At 46.0% G+C, this 24,249-nt stretch overlaps 1 protein-coding gene across 5 annotated transcripts in view; it reads right to left on the bottom strand.

Moving 5' to 3' along the window:
* The window catches only part of LARS2 (leucyl-tRNA synthetase 2, mitochondrial), a 706,190-nt gene that overhangs the window by 21,686 nt on the left and 660,255 nt on the right, over positions 1-24,249 (bottom strand). For 4 of the 5 annotated variants that reach the window (XM_063922423.1, XM_063922424.1, XM_063922422.1 and 1 more), the window contains one exon: positions 9,221-9,332. In XM_063922423.1, the coding sequence (XP_063778493.1) occupies positions 9,221-9,332 (112 nt within the window). Of the gene's footprint in view, positions 1-3,545; positions 3,661-9,220; positions 9,333-24,249 lie in introns of all 5 variants that reach the window. The other variant, XR_010177698.1, reaches the window with a different exon arrangement.

Genomic DNA, 24,249 nt, shown 5'->3' with positions numbered 1-24,249 from the left:
TTATTTACTCACAGTGCTCCCCCAGCCCAAAGGTAAGAGTGGTAAGGTATTCTCATACATGTGGATTTTGCTGATGGCTTTACATCTCCTTCAGCAGAAAGGACAATGATGCGCCATCATCATGAGGTCTACGATAACACCTGAGACGTTGTGAATGCTTCTTCGATATTCATTCTCCTCTTATAGGGGTTTTCTCTCTGCTCTTTGATTTCCTTTGCTGATGGAAGGAATTGTCCTCTCTTTTGTCTGCTTGCATATTGCATCTCTATTTTGATGTATTGTAAGGTTTTGCCATTGTTTTCATTTTTTACTAACAACTGGTTATACATTGTTAATGTTGTTATCCCCTTTTCAATTCCTTTCCTACCTCCCCTTTATCCCCTTCCCTTCCCCTACCTCTCCCTTTTTATAGACGTGACACAGGTGTTTGATCCCTGTTTTAGGATTTTGTTTAAATATTTTGGCTTTCATCGACTTTTCTAAGGGTCTAGGCAGCCCTGACTATGTTCTACAGAGCTACCACTACCCCCATGCTCCCTTTTTTGCTTGTATTAGCTATTATGTTATTTGTTTCAGTGGCGGTTCTTTATTAAAACCCACTTTGTAAGGGTTTTGCCCATACATACGCTATGTTCTTCTTTGCTTCCTCATTTTATTTTTTTTCTTGTGGCTCTCCCGTGTTTTCCTCCCATTATTTTTTTTCTCTTGGTGTGGACATATTCCTGCCCTGTAAGTGACTTAGCATGCTAGTATATTATGCATGGAATGCGGTTATGTGAGCGGACGGCGGTCTCTATACAGACGCCGGAATCCCACCCGGTGGACATCCTGACAATCGGCATGCCGACTGACAGTGACTATTCCCACTCGTGGGTGTCCACGACACCCATAGAGTTGGAATAGAATCTGTGGAAAGCGCAGCGAGATACTGAGCCCGCAAGGGGCTTCATTGCGCTCGCCCCCCCCCCCCCCCCCCCGAATTCTAAACAACGGGATCCCGGCATCGGTATGGTAGCCGGCTGTATCTCAACCGCCGGTCACCCATACCAAACCTATTATGCATATAGTGTCCTCTCTCTTATGTTATTCTATGTCCCTAAAATTATTGTCTATAAATGTAAACAGGATTGACTTCCCTAGAAAACTTACAATTGTCTTGGGTGCCTGTTGGAGGGAGAAGGCTGACATTGCTTTCCTACAGGAGACACGCCTTACGGGGTGACAGTCCCAGCTCCAAGTTAGGTGCTTTTCCCAGCCTTCTTTGTATCAGCGAATTGTAAAAAAATGCCGGTCTGCTATTAATTCATTGCTACATCCCATTTATCCACACGAAAACTGTAACAGACCAGGAGGTGATTGGAACACTTCATTCTTAAACCCTGACTCTATTTTCGGTACATGCTCCTAACCAGGAATAGCCCCAGTTTTTTTATTGCTTATGTTGGTGCATTGGCCGAGTGGCGCAAGGCCAAATAATTTTAGGCGGGCATTTTAACACTATTAATGGTCCTTTGTTAGATAGGTCTAACCCTCATACCTGAGGAATCTCTCTCCCTAGGGCCTACTGTACCCTTATTACTTCTCTTAAGCATCATGGCCTTTGTGATTTTTGGCATCTCAGACACTTTCAGGCTAAATACTATCTCAGCTCCCACTTCTCACTTTTCAGCTCTGCATCAACACTATTCAAGGATTGATATGATTTATGTGCCTTTCCTTAGTGTTCCACTGGTTGCAGATGCGGGCATTATCCCATTTACATGGATTGACCATGCAAGAGTCTACATCTTACTGGATGTCTATGTATATGGGGGTGATTTAGACCTGATCGCTATGCTGCTAACTTTGCTGTCCTGCGTTCACATAGTCGCCACTTCCAGAGGGAGTGTAAATTCACAGTGCAAGTGTGCGATCCCATGTGTACGCTGAGCTGCAAAAATCCACTATGTGCAGTCTATGCGCAGCCCAGGACTTACTCCTACAGTGCGATGAGAAGAGACTGATCGGGGCTGGAGCTGATGTCACACACCCTCCCTGAAAACGCTTGGGCACGCCTGCGTTTTTCCGGACACTCCCAATAAATGGCCTCCTCCTGTCAATCACGTTGCGAAAGACCGTGCAAATAAAAATTTTGCACCATCTTGTCGCTCACCGGCGATGCCTTTTGTTGTTGTCCGACGCGTGTGCGCATTGCGCATGTGTAGTTAGGTCTGGATCGCCCGCTGTGCGAAAACATGCACAGCAGCGATAAGAAATGAACCAGGTTTAGATGATTCCTTTCTGCAGCACCTTTCAGCTTTTGCAGAAATAAAAGCTTGCAGTGAAATGTTACTTTGAGGAGAACACTTCTCCTGATATTACCTTGAGTATTCTTTGGGAGGCCCCCAAGGCCACCATATAGTGTTTCCTCATAGCCAAGACCTCTGCGATCAGAAAGAAAGCCACGCAGGACATTCTACTTCTCGAATCACAAATCTCAACATTGTTGGTCCAATGTAAGTTATCCCGCTGCACCTCTCTGCTATCCCAAATAGAATGTCTGAGAGGGCAGTAAAACACTTTAACCCCATTGTGCCCCTCTTGTTTTGCAGAAACTCTGCTAATGTTTTTAAGATAAAGCCGATAAAATTGACTCACTACTGGTGAATAAGCTAAGACGCAAACAAGCATCAGGCATGATAGACGAATGGTACTCCCATAAACTCCATGACAGGTTTACGGCCCAGTATTATTTATGAAGGAGCTAGCTCTGCATCTCACCTCTCTATGTAACGATATTCTGGAAGGCACTTGCTTTGCTCCTACTACAACCTAGGTTGACATCATGGTAATCCCTAAGCCTGACAGAGACCCAACTCAGTTGATTACATAAAGCTAAAACTATTATAGCGTCCCTCTCAGGGGGTGGCCTAGGTATTCCCAATTTTAGGAAATACTACTATGCTGCACAGCTCTCCCACTGTGTACAGTGGTTTAATCCTGGTGCAGGGAAGGTCTAGGTTGATATTGACGCAGAGGAGTAGGGTATGTTGACAGTCTCCTATCTTCTGTGGATCCCAAGGACTCGCCACCCCGGGCTGTCGCTTCACACATTATAGCCTCCTGTTTGTTGGCCATCTGGGATTCTGTCAGTAGATGTTTTAAGTTAGCCCCGGGCCTGTCTCCTTTTATACCTTTATATTTCATAATCCTGACTTCCCCCTGGGTATGTGTAAGTCATCCTTTAATATTTGGCTAGTGAAGAACATTTTTTATTTAAATGATATTACTAATGACACTAATTTTCTTCAATTCAGGACAGAATGGCAATCCAGTCTAAAGATTTTTTATGTTTCCTGCAAGTTAGGCACTGCCATTACAAGATTAGCCCCATCCTGATTTGTAGGCCCTCAACTAACTTCTTTTGAGAATATTTGCTGGAGACGTTCATCAACCATAGGCCTGGTCACAATTCTGAGTGTATATCCTGTACGTTATGTAACTCTATAATCTGTCTGCTCTATGTTACGGTAATCTGCTCAATAAAACATACTCTAAAAATGTACCTGGGGATATCCTATCCAAGAAGGAATGAATCATTAATTCAACTCCTCATGTAGTCCAGGGCGACTTCAAATTAAGGGGAAGGGGTACTTATAATTCTCAACTTGTGTCAGATACCTAGAGGAAGAGGAAAACGTAACAAGACAAAACGAGGACCATGACACATCCATCCAGCAAACAGCATAGTGGATGTGGATTCATACACGTGGGTGTAGTTGCAGTGACATTTGGGAAGGCCAGAGGCATTGTATATCAAGATAATTACTGCCTGAAATTAGTGACAAAAATGAATGATGTCCTACATTAGCCACTGATCTAATTGAGAAAGTAACACATTAAAATATAATTGACATTAACAATATGTTTAAAATCAGTGTATGAAAAAATAGGATTTTAATACCTACCGGTAAATCCTTTTCTCTTAGTCCGTAGAGCAGGCATGTCCAAACTGTGGCCCTCCAGCTGTTGTGAAAGTACACATCCCAGCATGCCCTGACACAGCTTTAGCATTCTTTGACAGCAAAACTGTGTCAGGGCATGCTGTGATATGTAGTTTCACAACAGCTGGAGGGCCGCAGTTTGGACATGCCTGCCGTAGAGGATGCTGGGGTCACATCAAGAACCATGGGGTATAGACGGGATCCACAGGAGACATGGGCACTTTAAGACTTTCAAAGGGGTGTGAATTGACTCCTCCCTCTATGCCCCTCCTCCAGACTCCAGTTATAGGAACGGTGCCCAGGGAGACGGACATTTCGAGGAAAAGGATTTATTGTTAAACTAAGGTGAGATACATACCAGCTCACACCTCAAACACGCCGTACAACATGGCATTTAACACAACGCAAGTAAACAGCATGAACATCATCAGCAACATGCTGACTATAAACGTAACACAACATGTGTGTAACCACAACTAATAACTGCAGATACAGTACGCACTGGGACGGGCGCCCAGCATCCTCTACGGACTAAGAGAAAAGGATTTACCGGTAGGTATTAAAATCCTATTTTCTCATAGGTCCTAGAGGATGCTGGGGTCACATCAAGAACCATGGGGTTATACCAAAGCTCTAGAATGGGTGGGAGAGTGCGGATGACTCTGCAGCACCGATTGACCAAACATGAGGTCCTAATTAGCCAGGGTATCAAACTTGTAGAACTTCGCAAAGGTGTTTGAACCCGACCAAGTAGCTGCTCAGCAAAGTTGTAATGCCGAGACCCCCCGGGCAGCCGCCCAGGACGAGCCCACTTTTCTGGTAGAATCGGCCTTCACCGATTTCGGTAATGGCAATCCAGCCGTAGAATTTTATTGTGAGCATACAGGACAAACAGAGCCTCTGTTTTCCTAAACTGAGCCGTTCTGGCGACATAAATTTTCAAAGCTCTTACTACATCGAGAAACTTCGAGCAAGGCGTCAGTAGCCACTGGCACCACAATAGGTTGGTTCAAGTGGAACGACGAAATCACTTTCGGCAGAAACTGCTGACGAGTCCTCAATTCTGCTCTATCTTCATGGAAGATCAAATAAGGGGTCTTGTGAGACAAGAACGCCAATACAGACACCCGCCTTGCGGATGCCAAGGCCAACAGCATGACCACCTTCCAAGTAAGAAATTCTAACTCTACCTTCTGCAAAGGTTCAAACCAATGAGATTGAAGGAATTGCAACACCACGTTAAGATCCCATGGTGCCACAGGGGGCACAAAGGGAGGTTGGATGTGCAACACGCCTTTCACGAAGGTCTGAACTTCTGGAAGGGAGGCCAATTGTTTTTGGAAGAAAACCGATAAAGCTGAAATTTGAACTTTAATTGAGCCCAACTTTAGGCCCGCATCCACACCGGCTTGTAGAAAATGGAGGAAATGTCCTAACTGAAATTCTTCCGTAGGAGCCTTCCTGGATTCACACCAAGACACGTATTTTCTCCAAATACGGTGGTAATGTTTAGACGTTACTCCCTTCTTGGCCTGAATAAGAGAGGGGATAACTTCCTCGGGAATACCCTTTCGGGCTAGGCTTCGGCGTTCAGCCTCCAAGCCGTCAAACGAAGTCGCGGTAAGTCTTGGAACACGCACGGCCCCTGCTGTAACAGATCCACCCTCAGAGGAAGAGGCCAGGGATCTCCTACGAGTAATTCCTGAAGATTAGGATACCAAGCCCTTCTTGGCCAGTCTGGAACAATGAGGATCGCTCGAACCTTTGTTCTTCTTATGATCTTTTATCACTTTTGGAATGAGTGGAAGCGGAGGAAACACGTACACCGACTGAAACACCCACGGTGTCACTAGGGCATCCACTGCTATTGCTTGAGGGTCTCTTGACCTGGAACAATATCTCTGAAGTTTCTTGTTGAGGCGAGACGCCATCATGTCTATTTAAGGAATTCCCCAAAGACTTGTCACTTCTGTAAAGACCTCTTGATGAAGACCCCACTCTTCTGGATGGAGATCGTGTCTGCTGAGGAAGTCTGCTTCCCAGTTGTCCACTCCTGGAATGAAGATCGCTGACAGGGCGCTTGTATGCCTTTCCACCTAATGGAGCACCTTTGTGGCCTCTGCCATTGCCGCTCTGCTCTTTGTTCCGCCCTGGCGGTTTATATATACGCTACTGCTGTTATGTTGTCCGACTGAATCAAGACGGGTCGACTGCGAAGATGTTCCGCTTGCAGAAGGCCATTGTGAATGGCCCTTAACTCAAGAACGTTTATGTGTAGACACATTTCCTGGCTTGACCATTTTTCCTGGAAGCTTTCCCCCTGTGTGACTGCTCCCCAGCCTCGGAGACTCGCATCCGTGGTCACTAAGATCCAGTCCTGTATCCCGAACCTGCATCCCTATAGGAGGTGAGAGCTGTGCAGCCACCACAGGAGTGAGATTCTGGTCTTGGAAGACAGGGTTATCCTTCGGTGCATGTGCAGATGGGACCCGTACCACTTGTCCAACAGGTCCCACTGAAACACTCTGGCATGGAATCTGCCAAACTGAATGGCCTCGTAGGCCGCCACCATCTTTCCCAGTAACCGAGTGCATTGATGGATCGATACACTTGCTGGTTTCAGCATTTGTTTGACCAGGTTCTGAATTTCCAGAGCCTTTTCCACTGGAAGAAAAACTCTCTGTAATTCTGTGTCCAGAATCATTCCCAAAAATGCCAGCCGTCTTGTCGGAACAAACTGTGATTTTGGCAAGTTTAGTAGCCAACCATGTTGCTGCAGAATTGTCAGGGAGAGTGTAATGTTCTGCATCAATTGGTCCCTGGATCTCGCCTTTATCAGGAGATCGTCCAAGTACGGGATAATCGTGACTCCTTGTTTGTGTAGGAGAACCATCATTTCGGCCATTACTTTGGTGAAAACCCTCGGAGCCGTGGACAGACCAAACGGCAATGTCTGAAATTGGTAATGACAATACCGAACTGCAAACCTCAGGTAAGCCTGATGTGGGGCATAAATGGGAACATGCAAGTAGGCATCCTTTATGTCTACCGACACCATAAAATCCCCCTCCTCCAGACTGGAGATCACTGACCGGAGAGATTCCATCTTGAATTTGAATTTTATTAGGTAGAAATTGAGGGATTTGAGGGTCAGGATTGGTCTGACTGAGACGTCTGGCTTCGGGACCATGAACAGGCTCGAATAAAAACCTTCTCCCTGTTGTGACGGGGAAACCCTGACAATGACTTGATTGTGACACAATTTTTGTATAGCGGTGCATACCACCTCCCTGTCTGGAAGAGAAGCTGGTAAGGATGATTTGAAAAATCGGTGAGGGGGGACGTCTTGAAACTCCAGTTTGTACCCTTGGGACACTATTTCTAAAACCCATGGGTCCAGGGCCGAACGAGCCCAGAACTGACTGAAGAGCCCGAGACGTGCCCCCACTGGTGCAGACTCCCGCAGAGGAGCCCCAGCATCATGTGGTGGACTTGGCAGAAGGCGGGGAGGACTTCTGCTCCTGGGAACCGGCCACGGCCGGTGATCGTTTACCTTTTCCCTTTCCTCTCGTAGCAAGGAAGGAAGACCCTCGGCCCCTTCTGTATTTATTTGGCCGAAAGGACTGGAGCGGTGCCGACAGGGTCACTCCCACAGCCGTTTGTTCCCTAACATAGTCTCCTCCTGGGAAGAGCACTCAGCCTAAGACATGCCGACACACGTGCACCCACCACACGCAGATACACTGGGCCTATAGGGGACAGACCCACAGTAAAGCCTGTCAGAGAGACACAGAGGGAGATATTGCCAGCTCACACCCCAGCGCCCAAACCCGGTCTGAACACTACAGAAAATGTCCCATACATACAATGCACCAAAATCACTGTGCCCCCCCTCCCCCGTTTTGCACCCTGTTACTTGTACAGCAGTGTGAGGAAGGACCAGCGTCTGTGCAGCCTGTGCAGAGAAAATAGCGCCGGGCTGTGTGCTGTGAGGGCTAAGCCCCGCCCCCGTAATGGCGCGCTTCAGACCAACTCTTTTTTTAAAACTTTTTTATTCTGGTGGGGGTCCGGACAGTGCCCTGGCACTATGTCCGCTCTTGCCAGTCAGTCATTTTGAGGTTAAAATGCTGCCCAGGGCGCCCCCCCCCCCCCCCTGCATCCTGTAGTGCCTCTGAGTGTAAGATCATGGCGCGCAGCGCGGCCGCTGTGTGGTACCTCAAAGCCGTCACTGAAGTCTTCTGATCTTCTTCTACTCACCTGTCTTCTGACTTCTGGCTCTGCAAGGGGGGTGACGGCGGGCTCTGGGAACGAGCATCTAGGCGTACCTAGCGATCAGACCCTCAGGAGCTAATGGTGTCCTGTAGCCAAAGAAGCAGAGCCTTTAAACTCACAGAAGTAGGTCTGACTTCTCTCCCCTAAGTCCCACGAAGCAGGGAGACTGTTGCCAGCAGTGCTCCCTGAAAATAAAAAACCTAACAAAGTATTTTCAGAGAAACTCAGTAGAGCTCCTCAGTGTGCATCCAGTCTGCCTGGGCACAGATTCTAAACTGGAGTCTGGAGGAGGGGCATAGAGGGAGGAGCCAGTTCACACCCCTTTGAAAGTCTTAAAGTTCCCATGTCTCCTGTGGATCCCATCTATACCCCATGGTTCTTGATGTGACCCCAGCATCCTCTAGGACGTATGAGAAATGTAAATAGCATGTTTCTGGACACGTCTGCGTGTTCCTAATGGTTCTAGGACGAGATTGCAATTTGGAGTTATGGAGGCGTGGCAGAGCACTCAGTGATATCTCTCCGCCAGCTGCATTCTAGAATCTGCATTTTGTTATCTTCTGCTAATGACAAATGTGGAAATACTGCAGAATGCACAGTGCGGCAGCACATTCTCTGATAACGTTTAATTCAGATTGATGTAGAGTGTAGCCATGCTCTTAAAGGCAACAGACCTCTCCCCTTCCAACAATGTAGCTTCACATGTGCTAGTTGCACAAGTGGACATGTGATTAGATGAACACTTATGTCAGAAGAAAGGAGCAAGTGCTGATCACTACTGCACTGAGTAGAACAATGGTACTCATAGACAGCAGAGAGACATTATTTAAGTAATTATTTAATAGGTACAAATTATAAACCTGTAAAACTGGTCTATTATTAGTAATATCTCAAAAATAAAAAAATGTTCTGAAATATGAATTGGTCTATATATAAAGAACAAAGTATATAGACAAAAGATTTACCTTTCCATAACTCCGATGCCAAGTGCGGGGCCATGGGTGACATCATAATGATGAGACTTGCTAATGCGTCCTCAAATTCACTGCTGTGCTGAACGACACCTGAAGATGAATGCTGAGAGAAAAGACAGAAAGGGGTATAAGTCACGTGTTGGATAACTTGCTCTCACTAAATGCAGCAGAGGTTACAGGTGGCAGCTACACCAGTTGTAGACAGCCACATGTAGGGATCCAGACAAAATTGGAACATTTAGCAGCAAGATGATTTGCATACTGTATAAAGAAGTCTGATTACCTATGTGTTGTTATTTTCTTTCACAGAAGACAAACAGCACAGTGAGAGCTTTATATTACATAGCTTTCTAAAAACAATGTTTATACAAAGAGATGTACAGACACAAAAAGCAATGAAAATGTAGGTTTTCTAGCAGCATTCAGGAAGTGTGACCTTTTACTTAACAATTAGCTTTGCTTTATTTTTACAAAACAATTCATGGTTATCTCTTATTGTCTTTTCACCTGGCTTCTAAATATGCTATATCTCCACTGCAACCCCCACACCCCTCCAATCCGCACTGGGCTAGTTTGCATTCTACTTAACTATAAAAAAAATTTTTTTTATTTTTATCACGTCTTTAAACGACAAATTCATCTTGTGCAGAAGTCAGGGTTATGCTTTATTAGGAAATGCAGACAGTAATATGTCAGCTGTGATGTAGTCAGGTCAGGAAATGATATTCCTTGCTCTGAGAACACAACGTCCTGTGACAGGTGTGTGATATGGCCTTGCTATTTAGTAACATGCAGTTAGGTATGCGCTGTGTATTCCTAGTTCCCCCAGGCTTTGCTATTGTTACGTGGAATCCCTGTTTTATAATAGTCTTTGTCATTAACGTCCATTGCAAACATTAGTTGATCTATAATACACCTGACAATACTCATTTAATCTGACCCGGGTCTCTTTACGGGATGTAGTTATGTGACCGGCGGTCAGGAGACTGCCAGTCACAATACCGACGGCTACATACCGCCCCCCCTCACAAACCCGACAGTCGGCATGCTGACTAACAGAGACTATTCCCACTCACACCCATAGAGTGGGAATACTACCTGTGGCTTTATTGCGCTCGACACCCCCGCTGGGATCCCACCGTCGGTATGGTGAGACGCCGGTCACACCTCTTTACAAACGTATTGTTGAACCATCCACCTCTATGGAGAAAAAGAGCTACAGTAATCTCATATGCAGCCATCACACACTGTACTTTATTCCACAATATTGCTAGGTCTCATTACTTATAACAAAATAATATAAATGGGAAACAGGCCATAAATAAGAAACTTTTGGCCTTGGTGGTCTGTGGAAAAAAAATCTGATACTCTAGGGTGCTGTGGGAAACACTGCTGTAGTGGTCCAGATTAGACTGTCACCTGCCTAATACGGTACGATGCTAAAGACACAGACATACTGTACACTATTCCCTATATATGGCATCTGTACACTAGGGGGTGCTAGAACTACAATGCAATGAGTTCTTTACTTACTGTACGAAAGAAACATTTGTTTCAAGCAAAAAAAATAAAAATTAAAAAAGCGGAAAAAAGAAACAACCCACATTTATGGAGTTTTAATTAATATTAGTCAGTAGTGTCAGCTAAAATAATTACAAATGAAATTGAAAAATGCTCTCTATAGCAGAGTTTTTTTTAATGGAAACTAAGGAAAAAAAGGTGTCAATAGGAAAAAGGAATGACATCATAGTTCTGTCACTTGCTAATGTATTCAGAACACTGCTACAGCTGAGACTCCCAGATAAGTCAGAACAGGTCAATCTAAATGGAAGACAGAATTTTTTCTTTTTTGCTCTCTCTATATATACATACCTCCCAACATGATCCTCTCCAGGAGGGACAGAATGCTCTGCTCCTGGACTTCCCTCTTAATTTATGATTACCATCACCTGTGCTGAAACACTTTTCTTATTCTTAACCTGCTCAAAACAGGTGCCAGCAATCATAAATTAAGAGAAAAGTCCAGAAGCAGAGCGTTGTGTCCCTCCTGGAGAGGGTCATGTTGGGAGGTATTTATATATAAATATATATATATATATATATATTAGTGATGAGCGGGTTCGGTTCCTCGGAAACCGAACCCCCCCGAACTTCACCCATTTTACACGGGTCCGAGGCATACTCGGATTCTCCCGTATGGCTCGGTTAACCCGAGCGCGCCCGAACGTCATCATCCCGCGGTCGGATTCTCGCGAGATTCATATTCTATATAAGGAGCCGCGCGTCGCCGCCATTTTCACTCGTGCATTGGAAATGTTAGGGAGAGGACGTGGCTGGCGTCCTCTCCATTTATTAATGTTGCTGCAAATATTTGTGCTTATTGCTTAATTGTGGGGACTGGGGACCAGCTGTATTACATAGGAGGAGTACAGGGCAGAGTTTTGCTGATCAGTGACCACCAGTTTTATCCGTTCTCTGCCTGAAAAAGGCTCCATATCTGTGCTCAGTGTGCTGCATATATCTGTGCTCACACTGCTTTATTGTGGGGACTGGGGACCAGCAGTATTATATAGGAGGAGTACAGTGCAGAGTTTTGCCGACAGTGACCACCAGTGTATATAGCAGTACGGTACGGAAGGCCACTGCTCTACCTACCTCTGTGTCGTCAAGTATACTATCCATCTAGATTCTATACCTGTGGTGCATTTTAGTTTTGCAGTTTGCCGACAGTGACCACCAGTATATATAGCAGTACGGTACGGAAGGCCACTGCTCTACCTACCTCTGTGTCGTCAAGTAGTCTATCCATCTAGATTCTATACCTGTGGTACATTTTAGTTTTGCAGTTTGCTGACAGTGACCACCAGTATATATAGCAGTACGGTACGGAAGGCCACTGCTCTACCTACCTCTGTGTCGTCAAGTATGCTATCCATCTAGATTCTATACCTGTGGTGCATTTTAGTTTTGCAGTTTGCTGACAGTGACCACCAGTATATATAGCAGTACGGTACGGAAGGCCACTGCTCTACCTACCTCTGTGTCGTCAAGTATACTATCCATCTAGATTCTATACCTGTGGTGCATTTTAGTTTTGCAGTTTGCTGACAGTGACCACCAGTATATATAGCAGTACGGTACGGAAGGCCACTGCTCTACCTACCTCTGTGTCGTCAAGTATACTATCCATCTAGATTCTATACCTGTGGTGCATTTTAGTTTTGCAGTTTGCTGACAGTGACCACCAGTATATATAGCAGTACGGTACGGAAGGCCACTGCTCTACCTACCTCTGTGTCGTCAAGTATACTATCCATCTAGTTTCTATACCTGTGGTGCATTTTAGTTTTGCAGTTTGCTGACAGTGACCACCAGTATATATAGCAGTACGGTACGGAAGGCCACTGCTCTACCTACCTCTGTGTCGTCAAGTATACTATCCATCTAGATTCTATACCTGTGGTGCATTTTAGTTTTGCAGTTTGCTGACAGTGACCACCAGTATATATAGCAGTACGGTACGGAAGGCCACTGCTCTACCTACCTCTGTGTCATCAAGTATACTATCCATCTAGATTCTATACCTGTGGTGCATTTTAGTTTTGCAGTTTGCTGACAGTGACCACCAGTATATATAGCAGTACGGTACGGAAGGCCACTGCTCTACCTACCCCTGTGTCGTCAAGTATACTATCCATCTAGATTCTATACCTGTGGTGCATTTTAGTTTTGCAGTTTGCTGACAGTGACCACCAATATATATAGCAGTACGGTACGGAAGGCCACTGCTCTACCTACCTCTGTGTCGTCAAGTATACTATCCATCCATACCTGTGGTGCATTTCAGTTGTGCGCAGTATATATAGTAGTAGGCCATTGCTATATACTGGCATATAATTCCACACATTAAAAAATGGAGAACAAAAATGTGGAGGTTAAAATAGGGAAAGATCAAGATCCACTTCCACCTCGTGCTGAAGCTGCTGCCACTAGTCATGGCCGAGACGATGAAATGCCATCAACGTCGTCTGCCAAGGCCGATGCCCAATGTCATAGTAGAGAGCATGTAAAATCCAAAAAACAAAAGTTCAGTAAAATGACCCAAAAATCAAAATTGAAAGCGTCTGATGAGAAGCGTAAACTTGCCAATATGCCATTTACGACAAGGAGTGGCAAGGAACAGCTGAGGCCCTGGGCTATGTTCATGGTTAGTGGTTCAGATTCACATGAGGATGGAAGCACTCATCCTCTCGCTAGAAAAATTAAAAGACTTAAGCTGGCAAAAGCACAGCAAAGATCTGTGCGTTCTTCGAAATCACAAATCCCCAAGGAGAGTCCAATTGTGTCGGTTGCGATGCCTGACCTTCCCAACACTGGACGGGAAGAGCTAGCGCCTTCCACCATTTGCACGCCCCCTGCAAGTGCTGGAAGGAGCACCTGCAGTCCAGTTCCTGATAGTCAAATTGAAGATGTCACTGTTGAAGTACACCAGGATGAGGATATGGGTGTTGCTGGCGCTGGGGAGGAAATTGACAAGGAGGATTCTGATGGTGAGGTGGTTTGTTTAAGTCAGGCACCCGGGGAGACACCTGTTGTCTGTGGGACAAATATGGCCATTGACATGCCTGGTCAAAATACAAAAAAAATCACCTCTTCTGTGTGGAATTATTTCAACACAAATGCGGACAACAGGTGTCAAGCCGTGTGTTGCCTTTGTCAAGCTGTAATAAGTAGGGGTAAGGACGTTAACCACCTAGGAACATCCTCCCTTATATGTCACCTGGACCGCATTCATCAGAAGTCAGTGACAAGTTCAAAAACTTTGGATGACAGGGGAAGCAGTCCACTGACCACTAAATCCCTTCCACTTGTAACCAAGCTCCTGCAAACCACACCACCAACTCCCTCAGTGTCAATTTCCACCTTACACAGGAAAGCCAGTAGTCCTACAGGCCATGTCACTGGCAAGTCTGACGAGTCCTCTCCTGCCTGGGATTCCTCCGATGCATCCTTGAGTGTAACGCCTACTGCTGCTGGCGCTGCTGTTGTTGCTGCTGGGAGTCGATCGTCATCCCAGAGGGGAAGTCGGAAGACCACTTGTACTACTTCCAGTAAGCAATTGACTGTCCAACAGTCCTTTGCGAGGAAGATGAAATATCACGGCAGTCATCCTGCTGCAAAGCAGATAACTCAGGTCTTGTCAGCCTGGGAGGTGAGAAACGTGTGTCTGGTATCCACCGTTAATACACAGGCAACTAAAGACTTGATTGAGGTACTGTGTCCCCGGTACCAAATACCATCTAGGTTCTATTTCTCTAGGCAGGCGATACCGAAAATGTACACAGACGTCAGAAAAAGAGTCACCAGTGTCCTAAAAAATGCAGTTGTACCCAATGTCCACTTAACCACGGACATGTGGACAAGTGGAGCAGGGCAGACTCAGGACTATATGACTGTGACAGCCCACTGGGTAGATGTATTGCCTCCCGCAGCAAGAACAGCAGCGGCGGCACCAGTAGCAGCATCTCGCAAACGCCAACTCGTTCCTAGGCAGGCTACGCTTTGTATCACCGCTTTCCATAAGAGACACACAGCTGACAACCTCTTACGGAAACGGAGGAACATCATCGCAGAATGGCTTACCCCAATTGGACTCTCCTGGGGATTTGTGACATCGGACAACGCCACCAATATTGTGCGTGCATTACATCTGGGCAAATTCCAGCACGTCCCATGTTTTGCACATACATTGAATTTGGCGGTGTAGAATTATTAAAAAAATGACAGCGGCGTGCAAGAGATGCTGTCGTGGCCCGAAGAATTGCGGGCCACTTTCGGCATTCAGCCACCGCATGCCGAAGACTGGAGCACCAGCAAACAGTCCTGAACCTGCCCTGCCATCATCTGAAGCAAGAGGTGGTAACGAGGTGGAATTCAACCCTCTATATGCTTCAGAGTATGGAGGAGCAGCAAAAGGCCATTCAAGCCTATACATCTGCCCACGATATAGGCAAAGGAGGGGGAATGCACCTGACTCAAGCGCAGTGGAGAATGATTTCAACGTTGTGCAAGGTTCTGCAACCCTTTGAACTTGCCACACGTGAAGTCAGTTCAGACACTGCCAGCCTGAGTCAGGTCATTCCCCTCATCAGGCTTTTGCAGAAGAAGCTGGAGACATTGAAGGAGGAGCTAAAACAGAGCGCTTCCGCTAGGCATGTGGGACTTGTGGATGGAGCCCTTAATTCGCTTAACCAGGATTCACGGGTGGTCAATCTGTTGAAATCAGAGCACTACATTTTGGCCACCGTGCTCGATCCTAGATTTAAAACCTACGTTGTATCTCTCTTTCCAGCAGACACAAGTCTGCAGAGGTTCAAAGACCTGCTGGTGAGAAAATTGTCAAGTCAAGCGGAACGTGACCCGTCAACAGCTCCTCCTTCACATTCTCCCGCAACTGGGGGTGCGAGGAAAAGGCTAAGAATTCCGAGCCCACCCGCTGGCGGTGATGCAGAGCAGTCTGGAGCGAGTGCTGACATCTGGTCCGGACTGAAGGACCTGCCAACGATTACTGACATGTCGTCTACTGTCACTGCATATGATTCTGTCACCATTGAAAGAATAGTGGAGGATTATATGAGTGACCGCATCCAAGTAGGCACGTCAGACAGTCCGTACGTATACTGGCAGGAAAAAGAGGCAATTTGGAGGCCCTTGCACAAACTGGCTTTATTCTACCTAAGTTGCCCTCCCTCCAGTGTGTACTCCGAAAGAGTGTTTAGTGCAGCCGCTCACCTTGTCAGAAATCGGCGTACGAGGTTACTTCCAGAAAATGTGGAGAAGATGATGTTCATCAAAATGAATTATAATCAATTCCTCCTTGGAGACATTCACCAGCAATTGCCTCCAGAAAGTACACAGGGATCTGAGATGGTGGATTCCAGTGGGGACGAATTAATAATCTGTGAGGAGGGGGATGTACACAGTGAAAGGGGTGAGGAATCGGAGGATGATGATGAGGTGGACATCTTGCCTCTGTAGAGCCAGTTTGTGCAAGGAGAGATTGATTGCTTCTTTTTTGGTGGGGGCCCAAACAAACCAGTCATTTCAGTCACAGTCGTGTGGCAGACCCTGTCGCTGAAATGATGGGTTCGTTAAAGTGTGCATGTCCTGTTTATACAACATAAGGGTGGGTGGGAGGGCCCAAGGACAATTCCATCTTGCACCTCTTTTTTCTTTCATTTTTCTTTGCATCATGTGCTGTTTGGGGACTATTTTTTTAAGTGCCATCCTGTCTGACACTGCAGTGCCACTCCTAGATGGGCCAGGTGTTTGTGTCGGAAACTTGTGTCGCTTAGCTTAGTCACACAGCGACCTTGGTGCGCCACTTTTTTTCTTTGCATCATGTGCTGTTTGGGGACAATTTTTTTGAAGTGCCATCCTGTCTGACACTGCAGTGCCACTCCTAGATGGGCCAGGTGTTTGTGTCGGCCACTAGTGTCGCTTAGCTTAGTCACACAGCGACCTTGATGCGCCTCTTTTTTTCTTTGCATCATGTGCTGTTTGGGGACTATTTTTTTGAAGTGCCATCCTGTCTGACACTGCAGTGCCACTCCTAGATGGGCCAGGTGTTTGTGTCGGCCACTTGTGTCGCTTAGCTTAGTCACACAGCGACCTTGGTGCGCCTCTTTTTTTCTTTGCATCATGTGCTGTTTGGGGACTATTTTTTTGAAGTGCCATCCTGTCTGACACTGCAGTGTCACTCCTAGATGGGCCAGGTGTTTGTGTCGGCCACTTGTGTCGCTTAGCCATCCAGCGACCTCGGTGCAAATTTTAGGACTAAAAATAATATTGTGAGGTGTTCAGAATAGACTGAAAATGAGTGTAAATTATGGTTATTGAGGTTAATAATACTATGGGATCAAAATGACCCCAAATTCTATGATTTAAGCTGTTTTTGAGGTTTTTTTTGTAAAAAAACACCCAAATCCAAAACACATCCGAATCAGACAAAAAATGTTCAGGGAGGTTTTGGCAAAACGCGTCCGAATCCAAAACACGGCAGCGGAACCGAATCCAAAACCAAAACACAAAACCCGAAAAATTTCCGGTGCACATCTCTAATATATATATATATATATATATATATACATATACATCATACTTGCCTACCTGACCCTCTCCATGAGGGAGAAAATGCTCTGTTCCTGGACTTTCCTGGTAATGTATGATTGCCATCATCTGTGGTGAAACACCTTTCTTATCAATTAACTAGCTCACCACAGGTGATGGCAATCATACATTACCAGGAAAGTCCAGGAACAGAGCATTTTCTCCCTCATGGAGAGGGTCAGGTAGGCAAGTATGATATACATATACATACCTCCCAACATGTCCCTCTCCAGGAGGGACACAATGCTCTGCTTCTGGACTTTTCTCTTAATTTAAGATTGCTGGCACCTGTGTTGTACAGGTTAATGGATAAGAAAGGTGTTTCAGCACAGGCGATGGCAATCATAAATTAAGAGAAAAGTCCAGGAACAGAGCATTCTGTCCCTCCTGGAGAGGGTCATTTTGGGAGGTATGTATATATATATATATATATATATATATATATATATATATATATATATATATACATACATGCACACACTACCAGCATATATGTGCTGCAGTGCCGTAACTAGGCATTTTAGCGCTGTGTGCAAGAAATGACATTGGCGCCCCCCACCAATGCAAGATAGGGGCAGTGCGCGCCGTAGTCGCGCGAAAAATATATAGAGGCGTGGCTCCATGGGGAAGGGGCGTGGCCACAAAATAATAGCAATTCATACTACGGTGCACAGTAGTCTCCATTATTCAAATTACGCTGCACAGTAGCGCCACTACACCAGGTAGAGCCCCTTTTATACATTACAGCAGACAGCGTCCCCTTTTTACACATCACAGCAGACAGTCCCCCTTTTAACACATTGCAGCAGCCAGGCCCCTTTTTTACACATTGCGGCAGCCAGGCCCCCTTTTTACACATTATGGCAGACGGTGTCCCCCAGACAGAGAGAGAGAGAGAAAGAGATACATACTTACCTTCTCCCCGCTGACAGGCTCCTCGTGCTGGCATCTCCCTCGGTGCAGGCAGGTGAGAAGGAGGAGGAGGGAGGGGGACTGGAGCCGCAGCAGCGCTATTTCATTGGTAGAGGCGCCGCTGCAGCAGCCCCCTCTCCTTCCGTATTGGCTGCCCGGCGCTGCTGTGGATGCTGGGATGGAGGAACCGCATCCCAGCATCCACAGCAGTGCCGGGCAGCCTATACGGAAGGAGAGGGGGATGCTGCAGCGGCGCTTACTACCAATGACATAGCGCTGCTGCGGCTCCCTGCTCCCCCTCCCTCCTTCTCACCTGCACGGCGCTAGCCTGTAGCTCTCCTCCCTGCACAGCGCGGCTGCGGCGCACGGCGCAGACTTAGAGGCGGCATGTAATGAGTCAATTTGACTCATTACATGCCACTGGCCGTGCGCCCTCAGGGCAAATGCGCTGTGTGCCAAGCCCACTTGGCACACACGTAGTTACGGCCCTGATGTGCTGCTTGATAATGGGTAATTAAACCCAAAACGTTGCTTAGATGACAGCTGTCTGATTTATTTCTGAAAAAGTCCAGTGAGTGCCGTGCCTTGGTAGTGTGTGTTTGAAGTCTGCAACGAGCACCACGGCATCATAAGAAGTGAAGGGGAGTGTGCCTGTTATTTGGACTGTGTGTATATATATATATATATATATATATATATATATATATATAATATCCAGAACCAAAGAAAATTTGAGATTATGAGATTCTGAAAAAAAACCCAAAAACATGTATGTATGTTTGTGTTCTCTTAGGGTCTGTAAGAGAAAAACCCATTAAATACACATAATAAAATGGTAAAGATAGATTAATCTGTATGTAATAGGGTGTGAGAATCAGAAAGTGAGAGATTTTGTAAGTTTTCTGTTTGTTTGTTTGTTTTTTAATGCGGCAATCATTTACACAGCAAAATGAAACCCAGACAACTCGCACAAAATCTCTCATTTTCTGATGCTCACACCCTATTACATTTCCCCATTTGTTCCCCTTTCATAAAAGTAGTGGGTGACGATATCTTGCCAGTGACATGAAGTTTGACAGACCAATTTATCACTGAGAATCTCGTTAAAATTGCAAAAAAATTATATATTGTATGTTCATATTGGAGGTCATTCCGAGTTGTTCGCTCGGTAAAAATCTTCGCATCGCAGCGATTTTCCGCTTAATGCGCATGCGCAATGTCCGCACTGCGACTGCGCCAAGTAAATTTGCTATGCACTTAGGATTTTTACTCACGGCATTTTCTTCGTTCTGGCGATCGTAATGTGATTGACAGGAAATGGGTGTTACTGGGCGGAAACAGGCCGTTTTATGGGCGTGTGGGAAAAAACGCTACCGTTTCCGGAAAAAACGCAGGAGTGGCCGGAGAAACGGGGGAGTGTCTGGGCGAACGCTGGGTGTGTTTGTGACGTCAAACCAGGAACGACAAGCACTGAACTGATCGCAGATGCCGAGTAAGTCTGGAGCTACTCAGAAACTGCTACGAGGTGTGTAATCGCAATATTGCGAATACATCGTTCGCAATTTTAAGATGCTAAGATTCACTCCCAGTAGGCGGCGGCTTAGCATGAGCAAATCTGCTAAAATCCGCTTGCGAGCGAACAACTCGGAATGAGGGCCATTGTTCAGACTCTAAAAGTTAACATTTAGTAGCATATCTGCATAATGGGCCTGTTTCAGGCTTTTAAGCAAAGCTGAAGAGCACACAACTGGGCAAAAGCATGCTGCACTGCAGGTGGGGCAGATGTAACATGTGCAGAGAGAGAGTTAGATTTGTGTGGGTTTTATTGTTTCTGTGCAGGGGAAATACTGGCTGCTTTATTTTTACACTGCAATTTAGATTACAGTTTGAACACACACCACCCAAATTTAACTTTCTCAGCACATGTTACATCTGTGCCACCTGCAGTGCAAATGGGAGGGTCATTCCGAACCGTTCGCACGCTGCTGGTTGTCGCAGCACTGCAAACGAGTCGGGACTGCGCAGCGGCTGCAATGCCCACGCGTGTCGTTGCCCAGCGACAGCCGTCGCCGGGCAACGACTAGAAGAAGAAGAAAGTGATCACTAGCGCGATCGCAAGTAGATTGACAGGAGGAAGGCGTTCCGGGGCAGATACTCACCGTTTTCTGGGAGTGGTGAGTCCAACGCAGGTGTGTCCAGGCGTTTGGAGGGCGGATGTCTGACATCAATTCCAGGACCTGCATCGCTGGATTGATCGCACAGGGCAAGTACAGTATTTGCTGGCGTATAAGACTACTTTTTTGCCCTGAAAAACATGCCTCCAAGTGGGGGGGTCGTCTTATACGCCGGGTGCACTTCAGTTGGGATAGACATAGCTGCCATAGTGGCCTTCCGATACTCGCCCGGTGCCCATAGTGGCCTCCCGATCTCCGCCCACCTTATTCTACATACCATCCAGTATCGCACGGTATCCAGTGCGGCCACGGCGGGTAACTAGTGCCAATTACAGGGAGATGCAGGGACTGGCCGGAGGCGCTGCGGTCGCGTTGTGGCCGTACAATGGTGACAATGACAGGTACTGTAATGGCACTAATACTAATACTAATGGCACTCATGTGAAACCGGTAACAATAAATGCACACAGGGGTATACTTTTATACATTTTACAACTTTCTCCTCGCCCCCTCCCCCCTTCTTATGCATACCTTGATAAATACTCCCTATCCAAATCTCTTATCAGGTCATAATATACAGTATGTCACAAATCTGATGTTCTTTTACGTTTTATTTGGTGTGTGGAAGGGGGAAGTCTTATACGGCGAGTATATAACAAACTCTATATTTTGAGTGGAAATGTTGGGGGTCGTCTTATACGCCCAGTCGTCTTATACGCCGGCAAATACGGTAACTCTTACCCTGGTCTTGTTTTACAGGAATCTTTTTTTGCGTAGCAGGGCTGCACAAGCGTTCGCAGCCCTACTATGCAGAAATACACTTCCCCATAGGCGGTGTCTAGTTGATCGCACGGGCAGCAAAAAGTTGCTACGTGCGATCAACTCGGAATGACCCCCATGGTTTTGCCCAGTCGTGCGCTCTTTTGCTTTGCTTAGAAACCGGAAACAGGCCCATTATGCAGATATGCTACTAAATGATAACAATTTGAGTTTGAAAAGTATTCTGATCATTGGGCCTGATTCAGAGATGGACGCAGACCACACAGCAGCTGTGTCATAATATGCTAATGCCACAGGAGGCGTCTTGTGTAACTAGACACCCACTGTCGGCTTCTCTGACCCAGCGTTGGATCATCTGTGTGACCATCAGACATCTGCGTAACCCTCAGGTTACACACTGAACTGGGCATCCCCCCGTTTTCTGTAACGCTGGCCATCGTCACACCTTCCAAGTGGTGTCCGATGGTTTCAGTACAAATACAATGTGTTGGGGTCTACGCAGGCACACGTGCAGAACAGGCCTTGCAATATTGCTTACAGTCCAGTCAGCTGCAGTATGATTGACATGCTGCAGCGTTTGGGGTGTGGCTCTCAATACCGGGGGCGTGTCGGGTCCAGGGTCTGCATTGTTGGACGCCTAGTAACTGGACACCAGTGCTTGGATCCTATTGCCAGCCTATGTAAGCTTCAATAAATATAATGGAGCGCTGTGGAAATAAAAGTTAGTAATACCAGTAATGTTAACAGCTCTTTTGTGAAAAAAATGCTTTTATGGTGATTCTCCGGAATTTATTAATGAAGCAGTGTGTTCATGGATTCCCTAGATTGCAGGCTCTTAACTCAGAGTGCCTTTTTCGATACCCCCTTGTAAAATGCTATGTGAGTCATGAAGTACACTAATTTGCATCTGCGATTTTGCACTCAGCGACTGTGCTACAATATGCAAATACCGCAGCCGCCTAGATTTGTATTGAGACGCGTACCGGCAACCTTGATAATCCCAGCGACTGCATACTGCGAATTAACAGCTTCCTGAGTAAAGCTGGGTATACACTGAGGGGGAGGATGGGTGACCTTTCAAAATGTTGCTATGGGGCCCACAAAGGTCTAGTAACGCCCATTGCTCTAATCAAACATGGGATTTCTCATAACTACCATTCACTACAACAGGCCACAAGAAGACCGTATAGGAAACCATTTACTGTACAATTGGCTGCTGGAGGAGAGTCCCAGAGACTTCTGCTTTGATTCTTTAAGCATCAGTCAGTGCTAGTATGCAAGTGGACTTCTTTTTCAGATGGATTTTTTTTCATTACCTGTTGCGCAGGTCCCCAGCTCTGTCATGTTAGGAAGAACTCCTTGAAGCCTTTTTTGGCTTCAAAGGGAGCTTTGAATTTGAAACGGGTGTTGAAATTTAGCATAAATATACTAAAGTACATGTAGTAATGTAAATATGAAGAGTTATGTGGGGTTGACTTGTGTGTGTGTGTGTGTGTGTGTGGGTGTGTGTGTGTGTGTGTGTGTGTGTGTGTGTGTGTGTGTGTGTGTGGAGTTTAGGGGCTGGAGAGATTGGCCTTCACAGCCTCGTAGCTAAGACCAGGAAGTCTGCCTCGGCACTCCCAGCTGTGCCCACTGCCCGCCCCCAAAAGGCTGCAGCTGCTCAAGTGGCACTGCATGCAACGACGCCCCACCATCGTAAATGTACGCATATGATCGTATTTGCGTATACCTACGAATTAGGCCCGGAATGTAGAGGACTTGTGGTACATGGGTTTTCACTTTCCTTTTTCAGCACTTTGAAAAGGGCATCCTCTGTTACACAGCAGCTTTTCAAAGCTAACTATACTTAATGCATCATCAGTTACTTATCAGCTCCTCGCCAGTACAAATGGCTTACAATATATTGATATTATTGTGTACTGTAGGAAAAATTATTATACAGCGTGGAATGTCCAAAGCTTTGTTTATAAATTGTTTGATTTAGTTCATAGGATTACATTTCTGTATTATTTTTTTGTTATACCTCTCCTGTGTCTAATACAAACACTGTATTATTATTATTATTATTATCATCCTTTATTTATACGGCGCCACAAGCGTTCCATAGTGCCTGACAATGTACATCAACAAGACAACAGTGACTTACAGTATAAGACATTACAGGAAAAGTACATGGTTTATAAACATTAATGCATCAAATAAGCAGCAGGGTGGCAGAAACCAAGGGTTAGGCACCGTTGTAGGAAGTATACTACAGAGTAGGTGATAGCATAGTGTAAGTAAGGGAAGGAAAGCACATGAGGGAAGAAGGCCCTGCTTGTGATAGTTTACAATCTAATAGGGAGGGGCAGACAGACAGAGGTGACATAGATGGGGTAGACAGTGTGCATGGGACCAGGGCCAAATTCAGGGGTCAGGCCGCCCTTAGACACATTATTGGCCTAAGCCCCCCTCCCTCCCCACGTCATTGCTCCTTTCATTTCGGGCGCCATTCTGGATGCTTCGAGACCACCAAAGCAGCTCCAACCTCACCATACTACCAACTCCTGGACCACAATTTGCTGCCCATTGTCCCATCATTTGCTAAATAATAGCAATTGTAATGACGAAAAAAAAAAAATCATCTGACCCTGATCAGCCAGGTGTGCCACCCCCCAGCAAGTACCGCCCCTAGGAAAGTGCCCCACGTGCCTAGTGGGAAATCCTCTACTGCATGGGACAAAGGATTTGGATGAGAGATGACTTTAACTATAATGAGGAGGAATTTTAGTACTCTGCTGACGTTCGCATGAAATGTTTATTCATGAACACTCCCAAGGGCCTGAGTAGCTGTGTTTTAGCCCAATAGATAAGAGGCAAATATCCTCAATGTTCCTTTTAAGATTGAGAGCCCTTTCATTTGTGAGGAATATAACAGCCAAGCTGGAAACAGACATAACAGCAGACTTTTGAAAGCTACATCTTGCCATATAATAGATGTCTGTT

Source organism: Pseudophryne corroboree, chromosome 5 (assembly GCF_028390025.1).
Source record: "Pseudophryne corroboree isolate aPseCor3 chromosome 5, aPseCor3.hap2, whole genome shotgun sequence".
Lineage (NCBI taxonomy): Eukaryota > Metazoa > Chordata > Amphibia > Anura > Myobatrachidae > Pseudophryne > Pseudophryne corroboree.
Note: the sequence above shows the minus strand (reverse complement) of the source record. Positions and strands in the feature narration are given on the sequence as shown.